Source organism: Halichondria panicea, chromosome 17 (assembly GCF_963675165.1).
Source record: "Halichondria panicea chromosome 17, odHalPani1.1, whole genome shotgun sequence".
Classification (NCBI taxonomy): Eukaryota; Metazoa; Porifera; class Demospongiae; order Suberitida; family Halichondriidae; genus Halichondria; species Halichondria panicea.
The window spans coordinates 3,960,898-3,980,150 of NC_087393.1; the positions used below are offsets into that span (position 1 = coordinate 3,960,898).

At 38.3% G+C, this 19,253-nt stretch overlaps 2 protein-coding genes across 4 annotated transcripts; both read right to left on the reverse strand.

The window, feature by feature from the left end:
• Positions 1-4,096: 4,096 nt before the first annotated feature.
• On the reverse strand, positions 4,097-9,941 carry LOC135351318 (uncharacterized). Its single transcript, XM_064550295.1, has one exon. The coding sequence runs from the start codon at positions 9,524-9,526 to the stop codon at positions 8,138-8,140; it is 1,389 nt and encodes a 462-aa protein (XP_064406365.1). The 5' UTR covers positions 9,527-9,941; the 3' UTR covers positions 4,097-8,137.
• An 863-nt stretch (positions 9,942-10,804) lies between these two features.
• Positions 10,805-18,109, reverse strand: LOC135351319 (neurotrypsin-like). 3 transcript variants are annotated; one of them, XM_064550298.1, is made up of 8 exons: positions 17,975-18,109; positions 15,536-15,728; positions 15,292-15,446; positions 15,048-15,234; positions 14,773-14,921; positions 12,734-12,922; positions 12,454-12,605; positions 10,805-11,063 (listed from the first exon to the last, which is right to left on the reverse strand). In XM_064550298.1, exons 1-6 carry the CDS (start codon positions 18,093-18,095, stop codon positions 12,777-12,779), a joined length of 951 nt encoding a protein of 316 aa, XP_064406368.1. In that variant the 5' UTR covers positions 18,096-18,109; the 3' UTR covers positions 10,805-11,063; positions 12,454-12,605; positions 12,734-12,776. The 3 variants fall into 3 exon arrangements, with proteins under 3 accessions (XP_064406368.1, XP_064406366.1, XP_064406369.1); XM_064550296.1 differs by lacking the exon at positions 10,805-11,063 and adding an exon at positions 11,627-12,270; XM_064550299.1 differs by lacking the exons at positions 10,805-11,063; positions 12,454-12,605 and adding exons at positions 13,043-13,191; positions 13,306-13,493 and having other exon boundaries at positions 12,789-12,922.
• Positions 18,110-19,253: the final 1,144 nt, after the last annotated feature.

Below are 19,253 nucleotides of genomic sequence, written 5' to 3' on the forward strand. Positions count from 1 at the left end.
GTGTAAAACGAAGCGTTGAGAATATTTAACCACAATTGCTTATAGATTCCACCCAAAAAAATAATTATGCTCAAAATGAGGATGCATATTACTGTCAATGCTACCCCATAGTGTTTGTACTCGTTGTTCTTGGAGGTTATAGCAAACCAAATACTACTAATCATTCTAAATAAGAGTAACAGTCCAGTCCAGAAAATCGGTAGCGATGCTTGATAACATGAGGGCTAGTGTAAGCGTCAAAAAATGGCTTTAATTTAGCCACCCATCTCAGTCCTCTCACATGAGAATATCTTTGCAATGGTTGAATAAAAAGAAGCATTAAAGTGTACAGAACAGTAGCTATTCCAAACAAAACACCAATCACCACCAGAGCTAGGTGCTTCTCTCGCCAACACAGTACATTACCGTCGGGTAACCAGTGTTGCTTACTGGTATTGTTAGGATAATGTATCGTTGAGCAGGAAAACACAGCCACTTCAGCTTGAAGAATTGTGGTGTAGGAAAGTAGTATGATTGTAGCCAGCACTTTCACAGCATTCTTACCAACAAATCGAGTAATCCGACTGGATTTTGAGCTAATAAGAATTAGTAGTCCTAATCCTGTCCAAACAAATATAGGGACAAGCAAATTCAAGACAACTTGTCCAAAAACATCAAAACCATTGTAAAAGCATACACTCATCCCTATATTCAAGTTGAACCAAGCCACCAGGCTGGATACGGCAGAAGACCATTGCAAAGGATGCAAGAACAATTCCTCGCTAACATGAAACATACTAGTGTAGAATAGGAATCCATTTATTGTTCCGTCTGTGATGGTCACATTACACCAAAGCATGAAGAGCAGAGCTAGAACTGCAATCACTAGAGAGCCTAGCAGAAGGAGAAGCCGGTATATAATGCTGTGGTCTGAACACTGGACACACTTGGTTGAACTTATGGCCGCGCTGTATGGCTTCTTACACGCTCCGCACAAAATTTCGTGTCTGTGTTGGCGACATTGCTGATCAAAAAGTCGATCCTGATTGAATGTTTCTGAATGACTGATGTTTATAGATGTTACATTATAGTCACAATAGAGCTGGGGACAATATAAAAACGTTATGAAACCATTTCCAATTTTGGAGTCAGTATCAGTATCATTATGGTAACCTATCCATGTTAAGCCTGGTTTTCGAATAGTTTGGTCACGAGCATTATAAGTACTGTCTCCGGCAGACCAGTAACAAAAGCCAGTTGTTTTGTTTAATATAGTTCCAAACGGACAGTTTCGGTATTTTATGTTTATCCATCGTAAATATTTTCCTCCTAGAGTCCCAGTATCAGATTCTATGAGAATAACCACTTTATCTTCTCCTGTAATATTTTGTCCTGATAGCACTTTCAGTGTTAAGGTGGTGCATTTAGCTTTGATAGTACGGTGGTAAGGTTTCCCTCTTGAGACGCTGGTCATGATAATAGTAGCTGGAACTGGATGGTTAAATTGTCCCACAGCAACTAGAGACACTGTAAATGTTTGACCTGGATACATGGTTTTATCAACAAATTGAGTTCCACAATTCTTTGAATCGTTCTCACAAAAGCAAATATGTTTTGGAAAAGAAGTCACATAGGATTGATCAAATGTAATGTTCCAATGCCACAACGATTCATCGAAGATCTTGTTGTACATGTAGTCATTTATACTGTTCTTGATAAATGTTGTATAGCATTGATCCATAAACCCTCCGAATATCTGACTTCCAGCGTATCCAGCAGTGTTGTTGATCATTACCACGTGAATAGTGTCCAATATTGAGATCTTTTGAGCTGTAGTTAACGAATTATTATCATTGTACACTTGGTAAAAACACAGTGGCATAGATTGTAAACACTGATCTTCTGCGTATATGCCTCCTCCAGATAAAGTAGCATTGTTATTTTCAAACGTCAATGTGGTATTTGAGGTGAACAAAATGTACGAACTCTGGCAGAGAACTAGGCCCCCACCGTCAAGGCCTGTATTATTTGTTATGGTCACATTGCCACTGAACACTATAATAGAATTGAAAGCAGAAATGGCTGTTATGCTGTTGTTTACAAAGCTAGAGTCACTGATAAATGTTTCTCTTCTCTGTTTACTAATGTAAACAGTTGCTCCTCCTGCAATTAAATCTTGAGTATTAGCTCTGTGAGTCATCACTAGCTTGTTATTACTGAAGCTACACCTTGTAATATTCACTTTATAGTGTGGAAAAGAAGATACTTGTGCCCCATTAATTTGATAGTTGTATATGTTGATTGCCACTCCACTATCAGCATTAGAAGCATTTAGTATGTTGTTTGTGAAGTTACAATTTTCAATTTCAATGGATAAATTGGGACAAGACTCCTCCGATTTAGTTTCATGAAACAGTAAATACATTGCACCTCCTCTTAGTTGACCTATGTTGCTATTGAAAATGGTTTTTCTGAACATAATAGCATTTGTGTTTTCACACCGCTCGTGTCTGTACTTCCCCTTATTTGTTGTTGGTGTTTTAGCAACAATGTAAGCACCCCCTCCCAAAAGAGCATTCCCGTTTTCAATTCTGCTATTTTCCACCAGTATGCTATTGATAATGTAGTCTATGTCACTTTCGAATAGGATATAAAGGTTGCCTCCTTTACTTGAGTAGCTATATGCTTCATTAGAACATAATGTTACGTTAGTCAGGACAATGCTAATGTTTGTACAGGATAGTAACACCAAAATTCCGGTAGCTCTGATTTGTGATAGAATATTAAAACTTTCTTTTCGAGGAAATAAACTTGTATTTCCATTCAAAAAGCTTGAACTACTAATGTTTAGAACTTGTATGTTTTCTCGGGTGTGTTCCCAGTGGACAGTCTCCGTACTTTAACACAAAATTACCTCCGACATACCTGTCGTTGTGATCATCCCTACCAGTGTTGTTCACCAGTAGGCAGTCTTTCATTGTCGAGTATCTATACAGTCCCTCAGCAGCTATCCCGTATCCATTACTGTCTCGAATGGTTATCGATTGCATTGTTATAGCAGTCACATCTTTAAGAGCAACTGCCGCTTGAATGGAGATTAAACTAAAATGGCTAAAAAAACTTTTGTCTGATATTTTTTGTCCACATGATGAGATGGTAAGGTTTCCAATAATGAGAGTATCTATGTTCTGAAAAATAAATCCCGCTGCTACAGTACAACGAATGTTAGCTGTTTTTTCTGCTGCACTGAATAATGTGATGCTCACAAGATTGGCTATTTGAAAGCTTAAACTCAGAGTGTGCAATCCTGGCATGAAAATGAACTGTGTGTTGTTCAAATGACTTACATTTGCATATTGGTTCAATGTCTTGCATGGTTGCCTTGGGCATGTCGTGTTCGATCCATTGTCTGGTCTGACGTACAAAATACTGTCCCAGTCTTGTCTGAAGTCTGTGAAACAGTCTCCTTGGTGTGTTATAGCCAACACAACAGCAAATAGTAGCAATTGCATTTTACATAACCAGTGAAGTTATCAACTAAGTTTATGGTAGATCTACACACTTTCACTGCCTTTATATTTTTGTTTCCTAAATGTTAGTTCTGAGCCCCCATATAATTGTTCTTCGCTTGCTGTTATTTTCTTGCTTATTATAATTTGCAAATAATATTATATGATTATTATTACGGCTTACTTTCGTCAGTGTGTGTTTGTACAACCAGCATGTACTGGAGAACTGGCAGTAATAACATGCATAAACACATGCACATTATTTAATTTCATGTGTTGGTAGTTGGTATTACCATGCAGGATGTACAGTATTATCAGTCTTCTGTTTAGTATAGTAAATTTAGTATAACACTGTAGTACGTTATATGCATGGTTTGTGTTGCATGGTATGTAGCTTATACTTTCTATGGAGCAACGCCTCCTCAGCGGTAAGTCAAAATCCAAGAGTGGCTAGAAGCCTATATATAGAAACTGTTAGTTTTCGTCGCATTGCAACTGCGGAGTATAGTTACGGCTGGAATAGACACACCCACACCCACATACGCACGCAGTCAGCTTAATCGTATTCTTTGAGGAATAACAAGTATGCACTTTGCAATGTTGTTGCAATTTACATTATGTATATACTTGTAAGTACATTTTGTTTTCTATTTCTATTTCTATAATGCAGTACTTGACACAAATGTGTCTACACTCTCTAGATATAGCTACAATGTATCTTTAGTTTCTCAGTTGGTATCTTCACTTGATCTTGGCTCACTGTTTTCTCCTCGTGAATCAGATGTTGTGGACATGATTATCTTCAGAATGCTCTCTCTCTTGTACATCTATACACGTGATAGGAGATAATGAAAAGAAATGTCAAAGGCTGTGACTATAGTTAAGTGTAGGTGGCAGTGAATTGTGTATTATTGCCTTGTCCACTAAATTCAGGTTGTTTTGTAGTTGAACGGAAAGAGAAAAATGACAAAATGGTTAACTATAACTATATAGATTTGTGTAAAACAAAGCATTAAGAATATTCAACCACATTTTTGGTATAGATTCCCACAAGAAAGTAAAAATTAGGATGCATTACTGTCAATGCTACCCCATAGTATTTGTACTCATTATTCTTGGAGGTCATAGCAAACCAAATCATTCTAAATAAGAGTATACAGTCCAGTCCAGAATCGATAGTGATGTTTAATCAAATGTGGGCTAGTGTAAGCGTAAAAAATGGCTTTAGTTTGCCACTCATCTTCGTCCTCTCACATGAAAATATTTGTAGCGCGCGGTTGAATAAAAGGGAGCATTAAAGTGTACAGAGCATTGAAGTACATGTATATTATTATGCGCATTCCTAACACGTTGGTAAAGTTATTTTTGTGTGTGATCTCTACCTTCATTTCCTCGCCAAATTTACACCCTATATACATGTATACGGTCAAGAGCAGATGAGGGGATGGAGCGTCTTCCTGGTCTTAATCTGAATAGTATTGCGATCCTTTTTTGCGGATTCACTAACATCTTAACCACACTCCTTGTTTGTAATGTGCTAAGTGCTCTGTACATGTGTGACTGATAACATGTTTGATCTAATAATGGAACCTGCAATACAGAGGATTTCAAGTTGGTTGGCAGAAGTTAAAACTTGAAGTGCAATCAACCATGACCACTAGTGAAGTAAAACATACATGTTTGTACAGCATCTTTGTTTGTGGACTTTTAGGCACAATAATATTATAGTTTGGCATATCTTTCAATATAATTATTAGTCATTGTCAAGTATATGCACTTTGCAATGTTGTTGCAATGTGTATCATTTACATTATGAAATGTTTATACTAGTAAGTACTTTCTGTTTTTTATGTCTAATGCAGTATTTCACACAAGTGTGTATGGATAGCTACAATGTATCTAAATAAACTTTAATTGGTTTCTTCACTTGATCTTGGCTCGCAGCTTTCTTCTTGTGAATCAGGTTTTGGAACATGATCATCTTCAGAATTGAGCTCTCTGTCTTGTACATCTAGCTCTCTCTCCCAGTTATAATTCTCGTCGAGCTGTCTTTCGCCATTGAAATCATTGTTCATTTCTTGAACCTGAGGGTCTTCTTGGGGCAGCCTTACGTATTGTATCCTGCCTCTGTTCCAGTGTTCGACAGCTGCTCTCCAACATCGAGTCCCCTGAATACTTCCCACACAGCGAGCGAGCAGACTGGTCTCTTTCAGACGTTTGTACACATGGTAGGCGAGAATGAACAGAAACGTCACAAAGGCTATGACTAGTGAAGTGTAAGTGGCAGTGATTTGTGTTTCGTTGCCTCTTCCACTAAATTCAGGTTGTCTTGTAGCCGAATAAAATGAAAAAAATGACAAAATGGTTAGATTTGTGTAAAACGAAGCATTAAGAATATTCAACCACTGTTGTTTGTAGATTCCTCCAAGAAAAACAATAATACTCAAAATAAGGATGCATATTACTGTCAATGCTACCCCATAGTCCTTGTACTCGTTGTTCTTTGAGGTAACAGCAAACCAAATACTACTAATCATTCTAAATAAGAGTAACAGCCCAGTCCAGAATCGATAGCGATGCTTGATCACATGAGGGCTAGTGTAAGCGTCAAAAATGGCTTTAGTTTAGCCACCCATCTCAGTCCCCTCACATGAGAATATCTTTGCAATGGTTGAATAAAGGAGCATTATAGTATACAGAACAGTAGCTATTCCAAACAAAACACCAATCACCACCAGAGCTAGGTGCTTCCCTTGCCAACACAATACATTACCGTCGGGTAACCAGTGTTGCTTACTGGTATTGTTAGGTGTAGTATCCACCGGAACTATCTAGAAGTAGCTGTAATGTATCTGTAATGATCTAGAACAATCTAGCTAGAATTGGAACTGTACTTTGTACTTAGTGGAAACTTCTAGAAGTTACTTTAGCTTTGTATATATAAGAAGGTTCTGTACTGTGCTCGGTGTGTTCTATTCTACCCCAAGAATATTTATCTATGTCAAAGTGAAGACAATTAATAGATACAACATTAGGATATTGTATCGTTGAGCAGGAAAACACAGCCACTTCAGCTTGAAGAATTGTGGTGTAGGAAAGTAGTATGATTGTAGCCAGCACTTTCACAGCATTCTTACCAACAAATCGAGTAATCCGACTTGATTTTGAGCTAATAATAATTAGTAGTCCTAATCCTATCCAAACAAATAGAGGTACAAACAAATTCAAGATGACTTGTCCAAAAACATCGAAACCATTGTAAAAGCACACACTCATGCCTATATACAAGTTGAACCAAGCCACCAGGCTGGATAAGGCAGAAGACCATTGCAAAGGATGTAAGAATAATTCCTCGCTAACATGAAACATACTAGTGTAGAATAGGAATCCATTTATTGTTCCGTCTGTGATGGTCACATTACACCAAAGCATGAAGAGCAGAGCTAGAACTGCAACCACTAGAGGGCCTAGCAGAAGGAGAAGCCGGTATGTAATACTATGGTCTGAACACTGGACACACTTGGTTGAACTTATGGCTGAGCTGTATGGCGTCCTACACGCTCCACATAAAATTCCGGTTCTGTCTCTTCGACATTGCTGATCTGGATCGAATGTTTCACTGATGTTTATAGATATTACATTATAGTCACAATACAGCTGTGGACAGTATGAAAACTTTATGAAACCATTTCCAATTTTGGAGTCAGTATCAGTATCGTTATGGTAACCTATCCATGTTAAGCCTGGTTTTTGAATAGTTTGGTCACTAGCGTTATAAGTACTGTCTTCGGAAGACCAATAACAAAAGCCAGTTGTTTTATTTATTACAGTTCCCAATGGACAGTTTCGATATGTTATGTTTATCGATCGTGAGTAAGTTCCTCCTAGGGCACCAGAGTCTGATTGTATGAGAATTACTACTTTTCCCTCTCTTGTAGTAGTATTTTGTCCTGATGTCAGTGTTATGGTACTGCATTCAGCTTTGATAGTATGATGGTAAGGTTTCCCTCTTGAGATGTTGGCCAAGATCAAGATAGTAGCTGGAACAGGATTGTTAAATTGTCCCACAGCAACAAGAGACACATCGAACAATTGACCTGGATATATGGTTTGATGGATACTTCTGTTGTTTTTTTCACAATTAATTTTTTTTCCTGCACAAAAGCAAATATGTTTTGGAAATGAGGTCACATAGGAGAGATTAGATTTGTTCCATTGCCATGAAACTTCATTAAAAATTTTTTTGTAAACTAGCGTACTATTGATGCCAAATGTTGTATGGCATTTATCCATAAACCCTCCAAATATCTGACTTCCAGCGTATCCAGCAGTGTTGTTGATCATTACCACATGAATGGTGTCCAATATTTGCTTCTTTTGAGGTTTAGGTAACGAATTGCTAGCAATGTGCACTTGATAAAAACACAGTGGCTTAGATTGTAAGCACTGATCTTCTGCGTATATGCCTCCTCCAGATAAAATAGCTTTGTTATTTTCAAATGTCAAAGTGGTATTTGGGCTGAACAAAATGTACGAACTTTGACAGAGAACTAGGCCCCCACCATCAAGGCCTGTATTATTTGTTATGGTCACAATGCCACTGAACACAATATTTGACCTGAAAGCAGAAATGGCCGTTATGCTGTTATTTACAAAGCTAGAGTCATTGATAATGTTTGTCTTCTCTGTTTACTAATGAAGACAGTAGCTCCTCCGGAAATTAGATCTTGACTATTTTCTGTCTGCGTTAAAAGTTTGTTTCTCAGAAAGTGACTTCGAGCAATGATAACTGTATTGAAAGGAAGAGATGTTGCTTCCACTCCGTTAATCAGATAGCAATATATGTTGATAGCTAGACCACTGTCTGCTTCGGAAGCATTTAAAATATTGTCTACAAAGTAACAGCCGTCTATTTCAACAGTTCCTTTAGGACAAGACTTGTACATGCTCGCTGTTTCAAACAATATGTACAGAGCACCTCCTCTAACTTTACCACTGTTACTAGTAAAGTTTACATTTCTAAAACTAACATAGTTTTCGCATGCAACTGTTATGTTGTCAGGTTCTTGGGGAGGCTGCTTGAAAGTAACGTATGCTCCTCCACCCATAACTGCTGTTCCCTTGACAACGTTACTATTCTCCACAATGACCGTATTGCTCGTATATTGTTTGGCGTTTCCGAGCAGAATGAAAAGGTTTCCTCCTTTACTGGAAAAGCTGTATGCTTTATTGTATTTTAGTTGCACCTCTGACATGTGAATAGTAACATTTGTGCACGAAAGAAACAAAGATATGCCAGTTGCTTTGGTTTGACGTTTGGTATATGAGTCATGTTTGATATGTTGTGCACTTCCATTCAAAAATTTACATCTCATAATTCTCACATAAATCCGCTCGTTTGTGTCAATACTTGGAAAATCTTCGTAGTATTTTAGTACAAAATTACCCCCAAAGAATTTTTCGCTACCAGTGTTGTTCACCAGTAGGCAGTCCTCCATTATTGAGTATCCATACAGTCCCTCAGCAGCTATCCCGTATCCATTACTGTCGCGAATGGTTATCGATTGCATTGTTAGAGCAGTTACATCCTTAAGAGCAACTGCCGCTTGAAAGTGCCCTAATTCGCTGTAAGTACTAACTGGTATATTTTGACCACATGCAGAGATTTGCAGATTTTTGATAGTGATAAAGTTTACGTTTTTAAACATAAATCCTGCTGCTTTATAACACTGAATTTTTACAATCTCTGTCTCATTTCTGCTATCCTTCATACTATCGAGTTCAATATTCATGAGAGAGTCAATGCGAAAGTTTTTACTGAGAGTGTGCAATCCTGGCATGAACATGAACTTTGTGTTGTTCAAATGACTTACGTTTGCGTAATGGTCCAGTGTCTCACATGGTTGCCTTGGGCATATCGTGTTCAATCCATTGTCTGATCTGACATACAAAATATTGTCCCAGTCTTGTCTGAAGTCTGTAAAGCAGTGTCCTTGATGTGTTACAGCCAGCACAACAGCAAATAGTAGCAATTGCATTGTACGTTGATCTCAAAACCAGTAAAGTTGTAGATTAACTCTTGTATTGGATTTAATTGGATTGCATGCCTTTATACTTTCCCGAATGTTAGTTCTGGGCCACCTCCATATAACTATAATTATTCCACTTACACTTTCGTGTTTATAGCATTACGGTTTACTTTGTGTGTTTATACAGCCATGCACCTACTTGAGAATTGGTAGTATAATAACATCAACACACATTATACTTAATTGCATGTGTTGGTGGTTGATATGATTTGTTGTAAGTATATATAGTACGACATCGTAGCTTTGGTTTCTGTTTTATGATAGGAATCTTAAAGTAGCTTTTATTTTCTGTGGAGCAGCGGCTCCTTCTTTGTATACCTTAAGTCACTACCGTATATAGTATATGTATATAACGTATGTATTTGCGTATGGTTCGGGAAAGTTAAAACGTTCATATTGATTTTGAGCTGTGTGAATATTTAATGAATATGCACTAACAAAAAGTACTTTCGAATAGGATTGCTATAATTATGCTTCATTGGAATAATGTTACGTTAGACTAATCAGGACAATAAACGTTTGTACAGCATAGTAATACCGAAATTTTGGTATCTCTGATTTGTACATGTATATAGTCAGATAATTACATGTATACCTATAAAGTATATTTTTCACCCCACAGGTAATTCCTACTTTTTATCGCAGCCTTCACTGCTAGGGTCCTTTGCTCATGGGCGTTTCTAGATATTGAGGCAGGGGGGTGCTCAAGAGCAGTGGCGGATCTAGGATTCTTGAAAGGGGGGTTCCAGGGCTCTGAGCGGGTCAAGGACTGTTAAAAAAAAAGGTTGTCACTTCTTCGAAACGGTGAGCATGCGCATTAACACACAGAATTTAAAAAGGTCATCACTTTTCATAAGCAGTCTGCATGCACTACGCTGGAGAGTTTTTAGCCTTCATAGTCAGTCACTAAAACTGCACAGACAAAGTTTTGTATGACTAAGGACTAAAGGTAAGTGAGAAGTGCATGTGAAAGCTAGGACAATTTGCTAACTTTCTTACTAGCTTTCAATTGAACCCAAAGAACCCCCTCTAGATCCGCCACTGAAGAGCACAGAAAAAAATGAGGCCGCGCGCGCAATTTTACGCCCCCACATTTATTGCGGCACGTTTTTTACATGCATAGCGTGATTATTATTTTTTTTTTTTCAAAATAAACAATGTGAAATTGACAAAAGGGACAAAACAAAAAGAAAGGTAAAGGGTACAAACATAAAATAGAAGGGTACATACAAAGGTTCAGTTTATTTGTGGAGGTGGACCTCCGACATCACCAGGTCGATAGCCCCAACTCTGAAGGGGTGTCCACATGACAATCTGGACCCTCTAATAGCTTGAATGGATGATCTTAGGAGGGAAAAGGTTAGTCGGCAACGGAGCCAGGATAGTGTGCTGCTGTATGATTGGTCCCATTTGGATGATAGCATGGAGGCAAGTTTCTTGTAGAAGGTTGTTGCTTCACATGCTAGGCCTCACGTTGCAGAGAGTACTAGAGGGGAGAAGAATGCCTGTTCAATGTCTAGAATTCTTTGTTTGTAGGCCCTTTTTTTAATTAATTCATGTTTGCGATAGACTGTATGTGGGTCGGCGTGTCTGTTGGATGCAGCGTGTGGGTTAAATACCTAACATCAAAAAAGGTTCTTTCAAAGGAGCCTCCCATACTCCATTGGCTGCAAAGTCTAGGCGTGCACCCGGTTGTGTGCTGGCACTTGGCATTTGCTAAATAATATGTACAAACAAAATCCACCCTCTTCAGTTGTTGCACTAGAGGGCAGAATGGTTTGTTATCCTTCATTAACCTCGAGACAGAACCACAAAATTAATAGATTCTAGGTAAGGTTGTTTTTTAACCGCTGCTATTTTCGGCGGCTATTTTCTAAAATAGCCACCTTGCTATTCCGACAAAGTTGAACTCCCCGGCAAGGGTGGCCGATTAACGAGAGTCTACTGTATATATATATGTATTCTCAGGAACTACTAAGTGTACTGTATCTCCCTTCAGTCAACATATTTGACCACACAATAATAGGGGTTTTGGTAAAGATCATTAAGTTATATACATCAATGTATATCTATATATAGCCAGCCAAGTGTTATTAGCATGTAGCATGCATTGGGTGTATACGTGAGGGCTTATCCTAAAGATAACTATCAATTGAAATTAATGAGGAGGATTAAATCTATGCTACATTTATAGTTGTTAATATGTCAGCCTAAAGTTCAATACTGTCAGTGAATATACTACTTGGTGGGCGCGGTACCCACTCTTAGTTCAGATATGCTGGAGGGGCTTCTCCGCCAGCCAAGTACTGAGCAGGGTACAGGGCAGGGGGCTGTGGTCCAGAGGGGTAGGATTCAGTGTGAGGGTACGGGTACGAGGGATCAGCATATTGTCTAGTTGGGTAGGGGGCAACTGGTTGAGGTGCATACATATCTTGAGGGGGGGGCCTGATTTATGTATTTGAGATTTTGGTCCATGGATTGCATGGGATAGGCTGTATTTTGTATATTTGCAGCTTTCGGCGTAGCATTATTGACTACAGGAGTCCTGGGTGGAAGGTGAGCCAGGCGATGTCTTCTTCTTATGCAAATACAGAACAAGATGATAATCACAGCTATGATGATAATGACGATGATAGGAACAGTTACACCAATGCTGATGATTGGTATGATGTTGGATGACGAGAGAGTAGGTACTGTAATACAATTGTAAATGTCAGGTAATTAGGTGTCACTAACATGCATGTATTATTTGTATTTCAGGTAAATACATAGCTATATAGGTCATTGCAGTAATATGCCAATCACCAAGCTATGTAATATGTCTTGGCCAACATTAATACTTGATACTATATATAGCATAGATTGGCAACTCTAACCTGTAGAACTGCACATTAAGGCCACATCTTGTGTGTGGGTGCAATCTTCAACTCCGATAGTGTTAGCAGGACAATTAATGAGTCTGCTCTCAGTTCCTGAGCAACGAAGCTCGTCCAACCATGTTGGAGAGTCCGATAAGATTTCATTGAAACTATATATACATGTGCATGCATGCATGCATGCAACAAAGTAACTTTTCAAGATGGATGATTCGATGGCGAGTCATGAATGGCTATTATAAGTTAATGAGACTACTCAGTGATGAGCTTACACACTCACCCTAGTGTTCCAACTGTTCCGTATCGAGTATAGGTTGAGAACCCTATAGTTGACGACAAGCCACCCTTGCATCATTTATACCGAATCTGTCATCACACACTGCCCCCCATTGTCCATTGTAATATACCTCCAGTCTGCCAGAGGAGCCTCCTGTTTGGCCTGAGCTGCCTACCAGCCTCAGGTCTCCATCTGAGGGGGAAAAAAACAGCGAAGAATACAAATTAAGGACTGCATGGTTTTGTAATGTCAAGCATTCAGATGCGTAAAAGGACTGTAGTAATGTCACACTATATTCGTATATATAATTACTTGCAGTACAGATCAAGGCCACGTCTTGTGTGTGGGTGCAATCTTCAACTCCAATAGTGTTAGCTGGACAATTAACGAGTCTGCTCTTAGTTCCTAAACAAAGAAGCTCGTCCAGCCATGTTGGAGAGTCTGATGAAATTTCATTGAAACTGTACAATAAAGTAAATCTTCAAGATTGATAATTTGATGCAAGTTGTGAAATATGCATGGTTAACATTAATTGTTGATCATGCACTCAATGATGATCTTATAAATTATCTCACCCTAGCGTTCCAACTGTTCCGTATCTAGTGTAGGTTAAGAACCCTAGTTGACGACAAGCCACTCTTGCATCATTTGGACTGAAATGGTCGTCACACACTGCCCCCCATTGTCCATTATTATAGACCTCCAAGTCTGCCAGAAGAGCCTCCTATTTGGCCTGAGTTGCCTACCAGCCTCAGGTCTCCATCTGAAGGGTATACAGAGACTTTAATACCTCAGGCTGGCTATAATTATCATTCAAAGTAGTTTTATATGTGTTTGATGAAGCTCAACTTGTTATGATACTGAATATCAGCAGGAAAACTATGAATCCGTTTAAAATAAAAATATGTATGAGAATATAATTATAGTCCCTACAGAAATGATATCAGTAAAAAATAGTGAGTTTCTAAATTGTCTTTTTAATGTGCGTGCATGGATATCTCATGCAGATATTGGTTTGAACTATAGCCCTGTTTACACCACATCTAATCCAGGTTGAATCCGGATTTAATCCGGGTCAGATTTTTCTGAGTAGTGAGCATAGTAAAATGACCACTAATTTCATTTGGCTGATAAAAAGCTGTGGGCTTACTCTAGAAACACCCACGAATATGTACAACACCTCAGAACTAGAGCACTAAAGTGCAAACCCTCGGCCGGCTGGTGACATGATTAAGAAACCATATATAAAAACAGATGCTGAGTTTTAGTGGTACATATGCACTGTGGATCACAGCAAAGAAGCTTAGAGTCTCAGAGAAGTATGGCTCCTGTAGAGTAGCTAGGACCTAGCAGTCTGCTACAGAGACAGCAAGCCAGACACAATTCTAGCTTTCTATTTTAGCGACCCCTTTCCATTGTTCCTGGTACGGGATCACTTCAGCTGTAAATACGTAGGGTGCCTCTAATAAAGGCTGTGTAGTTGCCAACGTGTAAATTCAAGATTTTTAGCTTTTGCTCACTTTTATTCGACAACGAAGCTTTAACATCAAAATCTGCCAAATTTAAAACTACTACCTTGTTGTTTTGAGGCTATCCATGGTATAAACACAGTGCTATTGCATCGAGGTGAGTAGACTCAGAATACACAGACAGACAGACAGACAGACAGACAGACTGACTGACTAATATAACCCGTGGCGCCGCGGCGCGCCTCGGGTTAATAAGCCCTCTGCGCTTACTCACAGCTAAATTAAGGATAAGGGCCGTTTACACGAACGCGGTTAGGTTTAATCCGGATTCCAACCCAAATTAAAGGTCTGATGTAAACGGGGCTTATGCCCTTGGGTACAAATCCAATGCACCCTATTATAGTATAGTATATATGCATGGTACAACTATTACATTCGTGTACATAACATAACACACACACACACACACCATCACCCCACATACACCGCCCCTATGCATATACACATGCATTGGAACTGTACATATATTACTATACTGCATGCACCTCACTATATTCATATAATCATCCTTACTTGCAGTACAGACCAAGACCACATCTTGGGTGTGGGTACAATCTTCAACTCCGATAGTGTTAGCGGGACAATCCATAAGTATTCTCTCAGTTCCTAAGCAATGAAGCTCATTCAGCCATGTCCGGGTGGAATTTGAAGGCTGGGAGAAACTGTATATAGTGTAGAAAAGGATTATCTTAATTGTACTATAAATATAATTATGGTTGGTGAAGATTGGAAGAACAGTAAGAGGAACTGGATCCACTAAAATTAGTCATAAATGTACATGCACTCACCCTAATGTTTCTACTCTTCCATACTTGGTATAGTCTGTGTACCCTAGCTGACGACAAGCCACTCTTGCATCATTTGGACCAAAGCTGTCATCACACACTGTCTCCCACTGATCAATATTAAAGAACTCCAGTCTACCAGAGGAGGCTACCCAAGTGGTAGCAGGATTCACTAGTCTCAAAACTCCATCTAAATTTGTAAGATGCATGAAGTATGTAACTATTGAAAGTGTATAACATCACTCACTTATTGCACACACTAATGCCACATCATCAGAACGGTCACAATTATGAACTCCGGTAGGATTTTGTGGGCATTCATCCAGTCTGCTTTCAGAACCATTGCAGCGAAGGTTGTCCAACCATGTTGGAGTGGATTCTGACGCTGCTAGGTCACCAGAACTATTATATTAGTAAAGGAATTGTAATCGTAAGAGTGATAATAGTAATCCATTTTATTTTAATGCAAGCATAAGTATTGATATACTTACTTCCGTATGATTCCATATACTACATAACCTAGGAAACCAAGCTGACGACAAGCAACAAGTGCACCAGCTGGACCAAATCCATCCTGACACACTGTCCCCCATTGTCCACTATAGTAGACCTCCAGTCTACCAACTCCTCTGCCTCCTGTTAAACCTGACGTATCTATCAGCCTCACATCTCCACTCAATTGTCCTGTATGCATGAACAATATACAACACTGATAATATTATCTAAGTTCACAATTATCGGTAGGCCACATCAATCACATAATTAAAATTTAAAAGGCTTCTTGGCTTCTTTCACTTTTAATGTGTTGACCCAATAATCTCATACACTGATTATCGCAGCTAGTAATAGCCCTGTTTTGTTAAGCATAACTTTCAATGTTGACTTATATCTCATTAATTCTCGCAATTGCAATTAACACAAACATGTCGGGATGGTAACAATACATTATCAATAGATGTTGGCATGTGTACTGGCGTGATTGTTCATGATTTATCCTGTTCTATCCTGTTTTATCCTGATGTACTATTTATCATGTGTCATACCATACATTTACGCTATTGTGTAATTCACAGTTTTTCTTTGTGGTTGTTTATTCTCACATTGATCATGCATCCTTGTTTCTGGATCATTCTAGAATTATTCTCGATCACACCCCCCTGGGACCTGACTCTTATAAATAGTTGTCCATCCATTACCTTTTTTGTTGTTGGTTTTTGAGTTGCTGTCTTTGTATAGTTTGCTGATACTATTCCCTTATTGTAAATTTACTATATGAAAGAAAAATGTTTATTGGCAGTCAATCTCAACAATAGTAATAGTCTAGTCTGTATGGGTGACAAGGCCTAGGAAAACAACCCTTATGGAGCAAACTAATTAATTGTATTTTATTGCTTAATTAAATAAAGCAGTGCTTAAGCTTCAAATTGATTACAATATCACTCACTACCCCAAAATATTTTCGGGTGAAAGGGGGACAGTATTGACCTACCGTTTTGAGAAACTAATGTTCGAAGTTCTATCCGCATACAAGAACAGCATGAAAAAATTCAATGGCTGCCTTGTAACGGCTATACAAAAAAATGTTCGGATAAAAAAATTTTTTTTTAGTTAGAGGAGATATTGAAGTTACTTCTTATGAAAGAAAACCAAAATCCTAAAATAGCTCTAATATTTTACTTTGTAGTGTACTGAACATTATTAGTTTGCTCCATAAGGGTTGTTTTCCTAGGCCCTGTCACAATTATTTGGTTGCAAGAAGACAATAGAGATCTCGCTCTTATAATTATTATGCCTCGAGGCGTAGCCGCACGAGGGATACGGTAAAGCTGACTGTGTGTTTGTGTGTGTGTCTGTGTGTGTGTCTGTTCCAGCTGTAACTGCTCAACGGTTGCAATGCGACGAAAGCTAACAGCTTCTATAGGCTTCTAGCCACGTTCTCTTGGATTTTGATTCGTGGATTAGCAAACTAAAGTTTCTTTCTCGAGTTATGGCTAGTTTGACTCACATTGAAGGCTGTTGCAGTCTCTTCAGAATCTTTCATAGCATCATCTGTCCGCACAAACTTTCTATTCAACATATGAGTTGGCCTTGCACTAAAGCGCTAGCTTTTTGTTAGCTACAATACTCAGAAAATATCTGTTAAAACAGCTAGCTAGCAGTAGCCATTTGTGAAAATTGATCTCTTTGGACACACCCTTTAATTATTCCTGTGGATGTAATGCGCATGCGCGCTCATTCCCCATGTGTGAGAAATAATATCCAAGATCCAGATCCAGATCCTCCTGGCAGAATCATCTTTGTCTTGAAGGCCTGGTAAGCCACCATATAACAATATAGATAACAATATGCATGTACACAGGTCTTTTCTTCTTAGATATTATATACACTGAACTACACAGATCCTGGAAGAATCAATTTTCTTCTTTCTTGAGGTCCTGGTAAGCCACATAATACAGCAATAGATGCATGTAAATAAGTCTTTTCTTCTCAGTGACTTTATATAGATAAGCTAACTTTAATATTCATTATAGAAACTAATATAACACTCTAATACTTTTCAGCGAAAGCAAAAACATGGCGAGAGGCATTAGCACAGCGCCAGCTTGAACACTAGTTATACTATCATTATAACCTTATAATACCGTACTTCACAACAAAAACAATCATGCACACAATCAATTATACAGAGTAGAAGAGAGTACCACACAAGATGGTACCAATTAATAAATATATCATCACTTGAACATGCATACATACTTGGTCTTATGAATTCATACAATTATGCACCTTTACAGTGCCCATTTGGAGCTATAAGCTTATAATAATTATGGCTTGTTTAAGACAGAGATTATTAGACACGTTTAAGTAAATACCATGCAGAAGTATCTATTTAATTAATCATAATTATTATTTATTTAGCATAAGCTCACCTCCAACAGCCCAAACCAGGCTCATGACAATAACTGAGATCCACAGTGAGTAATTCATCATTGGTATGGGTAATGCTTCTTGGAATTCAGTATGAAGGTCACAAATCACAACTTTACGCATTAGCTCTAGATCTATATACAATTGTACAGTGTGTCTCACCTGCGCGCATGTGCATTAAATTCTGCAGGATTGACAAAAAATTATAGATCTACACCATGCACACACAGAGTTTCTCATAGGGACCTTCCCCACATGCATGTGTTCCATTGCGATATCCAGTAGATCTGTAGCCTATGGATATTAATGGAAGTAGCCTAAGACTACTACATGGTGTTATATATAACCCAAGATCTAGATCTACTTCTTCTACAACAATGAGTATACTGTGTACTGTCAGAAGGAACACAAATAGTGTATAGAAAGTGTTAGTAATAATTATTTAGTTTCCCTGTCAAAGCTTATTGCAGTGCAATGACTAGCTATGCATTTTACCCAACCTGTCACTTTTATGTGTGAATTCTTATTTCTTATTCTATTGCACAATGACTGTGCATTTTACCCAATTCTAAAATCCCTTATCAACAGTAGGCCACTCGACTGTACATGTTCATGACGTTGTAACGGATTGGAGTTATGCACTCGCTGAAATTCTTGTTTCTTCGCTTTTTCGCACTTTTCTTTTCCTGGCAATCCTAGCAACATTCACATTGCAAATGTTTTTTAGTTTGGATTCCCTTTCTTTTTTATTACAGTAGTACATACATTAATTGTGACATTGATTAATTTATCATCATCCTGTAATCTTGTTGAAGATACATAAGTGGTTGTTGGACAGAAGTATATATTATACTCCTCAATAATGAAAGTGAAATACCTAAGAGGAACACCAAGAAGCAAGAGAAGTTCAAGAAGAGAAGACAGGACTGCATGGAATAAACATTATTCATTTATCTATAGATGTGATAAATGGCAGCCATGTTTATACTGTAGATGTACTTCCAAGTGCAAAAGCATGGAGGCCTATGGCTATGGTATGTCCAGTCAGTGCATACATAAATAGCATACCTGAAGCTAGCATACATTTACACAGATAAAAGGCTAGATCTAACTATATAATAAGCTATCTGTCCAGTCAATTTCTTGATTTAGCCTTTCCCTGCAGAAATAGAGCAGTCTGAACAGAGTCAAAATTTGTGCAATAGTTAATTGAAAACACACACAACTGCACTGTCAATCCTATGTACAACCTAGACTAATCTACAGAGAGTGCCATGCACT